This window comes from Diaphorina citri, unplaced genomic scaffold (assembly GCF_000475195.1).
Source record: "Diaphorina citri unplaced genomic scaffold, Diaci psyllid genome assembly version 1.1 scaffold1149, whole genome shotgun sequence".
In the NCBI taxonomy this organism is placed as follows: Eukaryota; Metazoa; Arthropoda; class Insecta; order Hemiptera; family Psyllidae; genus Diaphorina; species Diaphorina citri.
In genome coordinates, this window is record NW_007378578.1 from 90,089 (window position 1) to 99,855 (window position 9,767).

The 9,767-nt window shown below is 39.2% G+C and overlaps 1 protein-coding gene across 1 annotated transcript in view; it reads right to left on the minus strand.

The window, feature by feature from the left end:
* The window catches only part of LOC103514478 (nucleolar protein 56), a 24,007-nt gene that overhangs the window by 12,520 nt on the left and 1,720 nt on the right, over positions 1–9,767 (minus strand). Inside the window, exons 2-3 of the mRNA XM_017446237.2 lie at positions 1,251–1,503; positions 485–633 (exon numbers count right to left, since the gene is read on the minus strand). Coding sequence (XP_017301726.1) covers positions 485–633; positions 1,251–1,503 — 402 coding nt within the window. The remainder of the gene's footprint in view (positions 1–484; positions 634–1,250; positions 1,504–9,767) is intronic.

Genomic DNA, 9,767 nt, shown 5'->3' on the forward strand with positions numbered 1-9,767 from the left:
TATTTAAAAAAAAACTGGTTTTTTTTTTTTTTTTTTTTTTTTTTTTTTTGGGTGGAAGAGTTCCCCCAGAACCCTACCACTTCATAAAACAGACATTTTCGGACTCAAAAAGTTTCGGAGTATTTAAAAAAACATAAAAAAAGTGGCCTGATAAATACAAAGTTGGTTACAAGATTTGACTTTTGCCAGCCTGATTAGCTTGGTTGGTAGCGCGTCTACCTTGTAAGCGCTAGGCCGCGGTTCCGATTCCCGTCTGAGGCGGAATTTATCTTGAACAGATAATGTTCGTTTTCGGAACGGTAAATAAGAAGAATATCAATTAAAAACCAACAACTCACCAGCAAAGCAGTCAATACGGGAGGCTATGGAGCACTTGTTGGCCAGAGAGCGAGAGATGCGACCCTTGTTGGACTGACAGCTGGTCAGACCAACATAGGGACCGAGATACTAAGTTATATCATAGCAATTAAAACCAACAACTCACCAGCAAAGCAGTCAATACGAGAGGCTATGGAGCACTTGTTGGCCAGATAGCGAGAGATGCGACCCTTATTGGTCTGGCCAGCACGGCCAATGAATGTGGAATGAAACAGAAGACCATACTTTGGAGTGTTGGTCTTCGTTTTGAGTGCTCTGGAAACAAAGAAGGCCAGAAATTTCGAATTAAATTTAATTTATAGGGGGAAAAAACCTGCCTTGTAAATACTTCCACTTTTTTGTGGAGTAACTTTTAAGTCTGAACACCTAACCTGATTTTCTGTAAAAATAAATTCAAAGTCGCAGGTTCGATTCCCGCGCGAGGCGAACTTTATTCTTCGCAGGTAAGTTCAGTTGTTGGAACTGCTCGATTCCTCCTCTTTACGATTTTGGGACGATAACACCTCCGTTGTTACAAAAAACCTATCAAAAAACTTTAAAAATTACTATTACTTTAAAAAGCCTTGTGAATACCATGTCTTGGGTTCGATTCCCGCGCGGGCCAACTTTATCCATAGCAGATAAGGTTCATTCTCTCAATGGCTGGCTTTCTCCTCTCTTCAATTTTGGAACAAGTTAGAGTTCCCTCTGTCAAATTTCTCTCTCCTCTATTAAGTCATAGATAAAGAGAAAGGAGGCAAAGTCCAAACATGAGGTGGTTCGATAAAGTTGAAGAAGTCTTGAGAGAGAAAAGATAAAATGCTTCCTGTCTAACTTCTTCATCTTCTACTTCTTTAAAATAATAATAATAATAATAATAAAAATCCACTCACCTGAACAAAGCCTTCTCAGCACCTAGAATTTGCACGGTAGAGGCCGGATATTTGGCCAGGTTGGTCAGCGAGCCAGCATGTGAAATAAGCCGGGCACCTACTTGATCCCCAATCAGGGCCGCAAGGTTAGGCGCTACCACGCCCATCTTCTTGTGCAGATAGGTGGCCAGGGATTTACGATAGTCAGCGAGGGCAATCACTCGGGATGCAAACATCTCGATGTTGAGGAGATCCACCGGAGAGATGTCCATGCCTGGGAGAAGAAGGAGAAGGAAGTTTATTAGTTAGTTAGGCAAAATATAATTTGTATTAAAAGTTACTGAAGGTAATTATTAGCATTAAGTTAACAAAGGTTTTCATTACTATCTATTACCAACAAGTATAAAGAACCTTTCCAATATCTTTCCAGGAAGCAAAACATAGATCACACATGCTGCAGTCACTTTAGGAAAATATTTTTTACCTAGGTACCATCCTTTGAGCAGTGTCCACATTTGATGGTGTCCCATGGTTTGGTTATATTGATTAACTACGTGCACACAGCAATAGTATGTTTGGATGGGGCAACTGAAGGCAACTGTCAGACAGTCTTTGTTGATTTAAATTGTTTGAATGCTGCATTACATTTATTACCTGTGGCAACATACTCCAACAAGATTGTGGAGGAAGAGAAAGAGAGATTTGCTTGGTTGTATTGATGATGTTTCGAGTCCACCTTTTAGGATCAGATGTTTCTAAAAGGTCTATTTTGAGCAAAGAACAGCCTCACTTTTAGTTCTTTTTGAGTGGGTACACATTCCCACTCAAAAAGGGGTTTACACTTTTTTTTAAATAATTTCTTGACTTCCAATTACCAATTTATTTTGTTTTCACTTTCCAGACTCTCTGATAAGTCGGGCATCATTATTGATGGCCCAGGCAATTATTCCATAGATGTCATAAACTTTTTTTAAAAAATAATTTCTTGACTTCAAATCATACCAATTTATTTTGTTTTCACTTTCCAGACTCTCTGATAAGTCGGGCATCATTATTGATGGCCCAGGCAATTATTCCATAGATGTCAAGTGTAGTTGGCTGATTGATGCTAGTGATACTCCAAATGCTACGATAAGACTTCATTTCAACTCATTTGCAACGGAATGTGGTTGGGATCATTTGTATATATTTGACGGAGATAGTGTTCATGCTCCTCTATTGGGAGTTTTCAGGTAATTATTTCCAATCAGATTGAGTGAGGTCATTGTGAGGAAGTCATAGCCATGCAAGTGAAATGATAAGACAGAAAAGCCCTCCCTAACCTTAGCAGGTAAAGGGCTATTAATTGTAAAATGAAATGGGGTTATTTATTTCTGAACACATAATGTGTTAAAGTGTTTGAAAAAATCTTAGTTTACTAGAATACTGTTTAGAAAGATAACTCACTTACCTAAGTAGGTAGGTACCTACATTCTTTATTATTTTTTCTCTGTTGTCTTTAAAAGCTGACTCATCCTCTGTTAAGTTGTTCTGCTGTCTCTTTACTTCCTATTATTAACACTTCTTTTTCCTTCTTGTTTCAGTGGTCTCATGTACGAGGGAGATTACTCAATTCACAGAGTTCCTGATGTCAAATGTTTTACGATTACCAATGAACTTGGCAACACGGGCATACAGATAGTTCTCGGGAACGATTTTGTACAGCTCTGGGAAGTGGTATGAGTACCATTCTCTGAAGAAAATAAATAAAAATAATCATTGTTAAACTGGTGGTCCAGGGAAATGTCTATCTCACTTACTTACTGAAATGTCTTACAGGGAAATGTCTATCTCACTCATAAGAATGAGCTCTATGAGACTTCAAAAGACCTAATCAGCCCCAAAATTTTAAAATAGACTGTCTTTTAGGTGTTAAACTTGTTAAATAAAAGTTAAAGGTGTGTCAAAACATTGTTGACTAATCCACAAGGTGAATCTAAGTTGTCAAGGCAGTGTGGATACCTATGTCAGTCAACATTGATTGATGTTGATCAATGGCCGCTTGGTTGACTATGCTGTGTGGACACACCTCAAGAATAACCAATAGAACTGCAGCTCTCAAGACAGGCCATAGGAATCAGACTAACAGTTCTCTTGAAAAAAAAAAGTCTCTTACCTTATTCTCATGGAAAATGTGTTTACATCCTTATCAAGTTGATCGAGGAGAGCTATTGACTGAATGATCATGTTGTCCACTCGGTTCACGTTGAACTTGACTTTAGCTCGAGAGTAACTATGTCCGAGACCCAACTGGGCGATGCCACAGGATTGCAGAGTGAAACCATCAACCAGCTTGTGGAAGTGATAACGGATACCTGAGGAACAAAAATGGGTGGTGATAATTCAAAATTCACACATAAAATTAAAGTTATAGATTTCTTAAAATTCCTCAATTTAGGTACACTTCTCTAGGGTCTAAGCACTTTTCTGTTTTAAATAGCCATACCTACTCATTTAGATAACCAAATATTAAGACATAAAAATAATAAAAGTGGGGCTCCTAAACACCTTGAAAAAACTGTAAAGAGAGGATTACAATATCCAAATATCAAAAATTTTATTTAATAAAAGGCCAAGAAAACAATGATTATCTAATAAGTGTTTCATGGTAGTGCTCTTCATATATTAACCTTCAGGGTGGTCCTTGATCCAAGCATAAGCATACAATGTTTGTTTTTAGTTTGACAACTATGCAGCTAATAGGGAGCGCGCAGCGCAAACTTTTATTATTTTCCACAAGTTTGGCCATGCCTTTTCCACAAGTTTGGCCATGCCTCGGGATGAACTAGCGGGATTCTGGAGCGAAGCGACGGAATTCAGCTAGTAACCAATAGAATTGCAGCTCTCAAGACAGGCCATAGGAATTAGACTAACAGTTCTCTTGAAAAAAAAAGTCTCTTACCTTATTCTCATGGAAAATGTGTTTACATCCTTATCAAGTTGATCAAGGAGAGCTATTGACTGAATGATCATGTTGTCCACTCGGTTCACGTTGAACTTGACTTTAGCACGAGAGTAACTATGTCCAAGACCCAACTGGGCAATGCCACAGGATTGCAGAGTGAAACCATCAACCAGCTTGTGGAAGTGATAACGGATACCTGAGGAACAAAGATGGGCGGTGATAATTGAAAATTCACACATAAATTTAAAGTTATAGATTTCTTAAAATTCCTCAATTTACACTTCTCTAGGGTCTAAGCGCTTTTGTGTTTTAAATAGCCGTACCTACTCATTTAGATAACCAAATATTAAGACATAAAAATAATAAAAGTGGCACTCCTAAACACCTTGAAAAAACTGTAAAGAGAGGATTACAGTATCCAAATATCAAAAATTTTATTTAATAAAAGGCCAAGACAACAATGATTATCTAATAAGTGTTTCATGGTAGTGCTCTTCATATATTAACCTTCAGGGTGGTCCTTGATCCAAGCATAAGCATACAATTTATACAAACCTCTGAGAATTTCTGGGATAGGTCCAATATGATTGCATGCGATGGCCAGAGCTTCTGTGATGGCGGCTCCAAGCTTGGGTTCGGCAACACCTAGAGTGAGCTTCTTCACTTTCATTCCTTTGAATTGACTTTCCAGGAAGAGGGACAGATCTTCTGGGCAGATTCCTGAAGGGAAGAAAAAATGGCCAGAGCTTCTGTGATGGCGGCTCCGAGCTTGGGTTCAGCAACACCCAGAGTGAGCTTCTTCACTTTCATTCCTTTGAATTGACTTTCCAGGAAGAGGGACAGATCTTCTGGGCAGATTCCTGAAGGGAAGAAAAGCAAACAGATGATGATAGGTAAAAAAGAAAACTTGTTGAATTATAGGGACAAAAAATACAATAGCAAGGAGAAATAGATAAAAAAAAAAGTAAATAAAAATGCAATTGCTTTTTAATGTTCTTTAAAAACTTCCAACACAAGTGTTTAAAAAAACAGACACTTTGGCAGGAAAATGAACCATTTAGTTCATGACAAGAGGGGTTAATTTACCTTCTGAGACAGCATTGACATTTTCCAAAGCAGCAATGGCATTCTTGAAGGGCTTGAAGCTGACAGACAAAAAATACAATAGCAAGGAGAAACAGATAAAAAAAAAAGTAAATAAAAATTCAATTGCTTTTTAATGTTCTTTAAAAACTTCCAACACAAGCGTTTAAAAAACCAGACACTTTGACAGGCAAATGAACCATTTAGCTCATGACAAGAGGGGTTAATTTACCTTCTGAGACAGCATTGACATTTTCCAAAGCAGCAATGGCATTCTTGAAGGGCTTGAAGCTGACAAGCCTCACAATCTGGCCAAACTTTCCAAAGTCAAGAATAGCAGCTTCTACCTGAGGTAACAGGGCTCCAATTTCTTCAAATTCACTCACACGAAACAGAGCGTACCCTGCTGCATGCTCGTACAACACGTAGAGGTTTGACTGAAACAGAAAACACATAATATAGTAACTTTATCAGTCTATGAAAGGGTCATTCTCAAAGTTTTAGACCAGGGCTGCACAAACTCAAGATGACTGTGGGCCGTATTGGACCTTATCTTGTTGGCTGCGGGCCACATTAGTTTTTAGCTGCAAAATAGGTGGGGGGAGGGGTGGGTACCCCCCGCCCCCTCATTCTACTGGAAATTTGCCCTGTAAACCAATGGTACATTTGCTAACAGCAAACAAACCATGGAGTGCTTTTATTACACTGCATGGAGTAAAATGAGACCGGAGTGGTTCGTGCAACAAGTCCTAATAACTAACATTCCGTGTCCAAGTTTTCAGAACTTCTAGAGTATGAGCATATTGCCCAATTTAGGAGAGGCATAATAGATCCCCATTTCCTTATGTAAAACCATCCTGCCTGGGTCTATCTCTTTCACAACATGGCCCACAGTTTGGGGATGAAACATAAATGCTAAGAATTAAGACTGAAACTTACCATTTTGAGTAAATGTCAGTTGATTAACAGAAATTACTAGGACACAATTTAACCAAAAAGATCACTATGAGGTATAGTAACTTTATTAGTCTATGAAAGGGTCATTCACAAAGTTTTAGACCAGGGCTGCACAAACTCAAGATGACTGTGGGCCGTATTGGACCTTAAATTGTTGGCTGCGGGCCACATTAGTTTTTAGCTGTAAAATAGGTGGGGGGAGGGGTAGGTACCCCCCTCATTCTAATGGAAATTTGCCCTGTAAACCAATGGTACATTTGCTAACAGCAAACAAACCATGCAGTACTTTTACACTGCATGGAGTAAAATGAGACCGGGGTGGTTCGTGCAACAAGTCCTAATAACTAACATTCCGTGTCCAAGTTTTCAGAACTTCTAGAGTATGAGCATATTGCCCAATTTAGGAGAGGCATAGATCCCCATTTCAGTTCCATTTCCTTATGTAAAACCATCCTGCCTGGGTCTATCTCTTTCACAACATGGCCCACAGTTTGGGGATAAAACAAATATGCTAAGAGTTAAGACTGAAACTTACCATTTTGAGTAAATGTCAGTTGATTAACAGAAATTACTAGGACACAATTTAACCAAAAAGATCACTATGAGGTAGTTACACAGACATTTTTTGGGGTTTAAAGAAACTTTTTTTCGTGGAGAAGACCCCACGTGCAAGATTTTTGGTTTTGGACTTGGTTTGGGTCTTGTTTATTTTTTGAACTCAAAGCAGTGTTGCCGAAGCGTTTCGAAATCGGCTACCGTAGGCGTGTGTGCTAGTTGTTTCACACGATGCTCGAATTGGATTTTGACCTTTTGATACTGGGTGATTGGGAAATTTATTCAATTTGACTCAATTCTTTTTGTTAACAATTGATAAAATTAAACCGAATAATGCTGATTTAATATATAATTAGCTGATTTGAAATGAATAGTTAAATTTTAGAACGAAGTCCTACTAATGAACCCTCCCCTCAATGGCTACCGTAGGCGTGCTTCACTTTAGGAGGGGAGGATTGTGTGGTAAGATCAGGCAACACTGCACGGGTAAATCTCAAGGCCAACTTTCCAAAACACCTGATTTCCAAAAGAAAAACACTTTTCCCCTGTTTTGTTGTATAAAAATCTCAAAATCTGGGATCCAGCTGAAAGGATTTTCCCTGTGAAAGGTTTTTCTAATTTAATTTGAGAACAATTCAATTAAAATAATGTGATTCGTTAACCTTTTTCAAACGCCATCCTGATAAAGGATTCAGGACGTTTCACTGCAGGTCCAATGTGCTGAGAAAATGACTGGACGGTTTCTGCATTTATTTTTCCTCTTCAAATCCAAATTCAGAAGAAAAGTCGACCTGAACATCCCTGTAGTGTTAGTGATTATTTATACCCTAGTATTCATAGTGCATTGTGATAGTAAACTCCAGGAGAAGAACAGTATAGTGTGCATCAATGGGGAGCTCGTTAACGGATCTTGTGTTTGTCACGATGGCTGGCAGGGAGACAGTTGTCAGTTCTGCAGCGGGAAAGTCAGGTAATGTAGAACCCTTGTGAACATAGATCACACATGCTGCAGTCACTTTAGGAAAATATTTTTTACCTAGGTAGGTACCATCCTTGAGGCAGTGTCCACTTTTGACTGTGTCCCATGGTTTGGACATATTGATTAACTACATGCACACAGCAATAGTATGTTTGGATGGGGCACCTGAAGGCAACTGTCAGACAGTCTTTGTTGATTTACATTGTTTGAATGCTGCATTACATTTACTATCTGTGGCAACATACTCCAACAAGATTGTGGAGGAAGAGAAAGAGAGATTTGCTTGGTTGTATTGATGATGTTTAGAGTCCACCATTTAGGATCAGATGTTTGTAAAAGGTCTATTTTGAGCAAAGAACAGCCTCACTTTTAGTTCTTTTTGAGTGGGTACACATTCCCACTCAAAAAGGGGTTTACACTTGGTTGAGTGCAAGTGGCATCCACTCGTAAAATTGTGTAGAGTTTGTGGCTAGACCATTTTTTTATTGTTTCATTAGGTACCTATTTTTTTTATTTTTGAATCTAACTCCCATATTTATGAACAAAATGCTGGCTCTTAAGTTCGTGCTAAGCATAGTCTCAAGGCATTTGATTGGTCAATTTTGACTTGAAACATTTAAGTGACAACCTACCTACTCACATTAAAGACATTTAAGTGACAACCTACCTACTCACATTAAAGACATTTAAGTGACAACTTACCTACTCACATTAAAGACATTTAAGTGACAACCTACCTACTCACATTAAAGACATTTAAGTGACAACCTACCTACTCACATTAAAGACATTTAAGTGACAACCTACCTACTCACATTAAAGACATAAGTGACAACCTACCTACTCACATTAAAGACATTTAAGTGACAACCTACCTACTCACATTAAAGACATTTAAGTGACCCTACCTACTCAGTTTAATGGTCGTATTCAAACAGCATTTTTCCTCAAGGTTAAGGTTGCCTTACGCCTCAGCCATGGGCTTTTTGTGTACAGGGAAAGATGCTTAGTTATCTAGATTCATGGTGGATTTTACCAATATTTATTCGGTTATTAGAACCCCTGTTAAGCTAACAGCCAGTTAAGTCCCATTTAATTTGTATTGGCTCAACAGGGCTGATAAGCTAACGGGCTGTTTGAGGCTGGAAAGAAGGTTGGTGAAATCCACCATCAGCCACTCAGATAATCAGTTTAGAATAGAATAGAATATACCTTGTTTATCCTGCTCGAATGAGACTAAAAATTCCCTTTGCCCCAGCAGTCTAAACAAGGTCTCTTGTATTTTAAGGGTTTAACATGGTACAATACATAATTAATACAGTAGACCTTGCTTAATTATAAAAAAAATGTTGTTATGTTAATGTTAATGGTGAGACTCGAACTCAAGACTTTTCACACAAACCACCCGCACTCTTTCTCCTCAGGTGATGACTGCAGTCAAGTCTCAGACCGTGGCTACTGGCAACTAGTGACGTTGAACAACCGAGACTTTCTGCCCGAGGGTTCGGCCTCGCATACAGCCACCGTATGGCGGGATTCCATGTACGTGATTGGTGGAGAGGCGTGGCCAAGGTCGGGGGGCGGGGCGGGGGATCTGCCAATGATATACGTGTATGATTTCAATGGGGGAGTGTGGGAGACGGCGCATATGTCCGATGTACGCACGGCGCCTGCGAGAAGGTAAGTTTGTGTTAACCGATTTTTGCTTAAAAAAAAAAAAAAAAAGATGAGTGTTCCACCGCCGTTTTTATTTCGTAGCAATGAAACAACTGCTACATTGGACGCAAGTGGTCTGTGTCGTAGCATGCCCATCCCGTAGTATGCCTCTCATCAGATGGGCGAGAAGAGACACAATACTTCCCATTTAGGTGCTGGCTCAACACGAGAACACCAGAAAGTAACCCGTTGAAATATTTGCAATCGAAAAACGAGTACAAACTTTTGTCGATGGTGGGATTCGAACCCGGGACCTTCTGCATGGCAAGCAAGCGCGCTACCACTGGACCAACCGTGCCCCCTA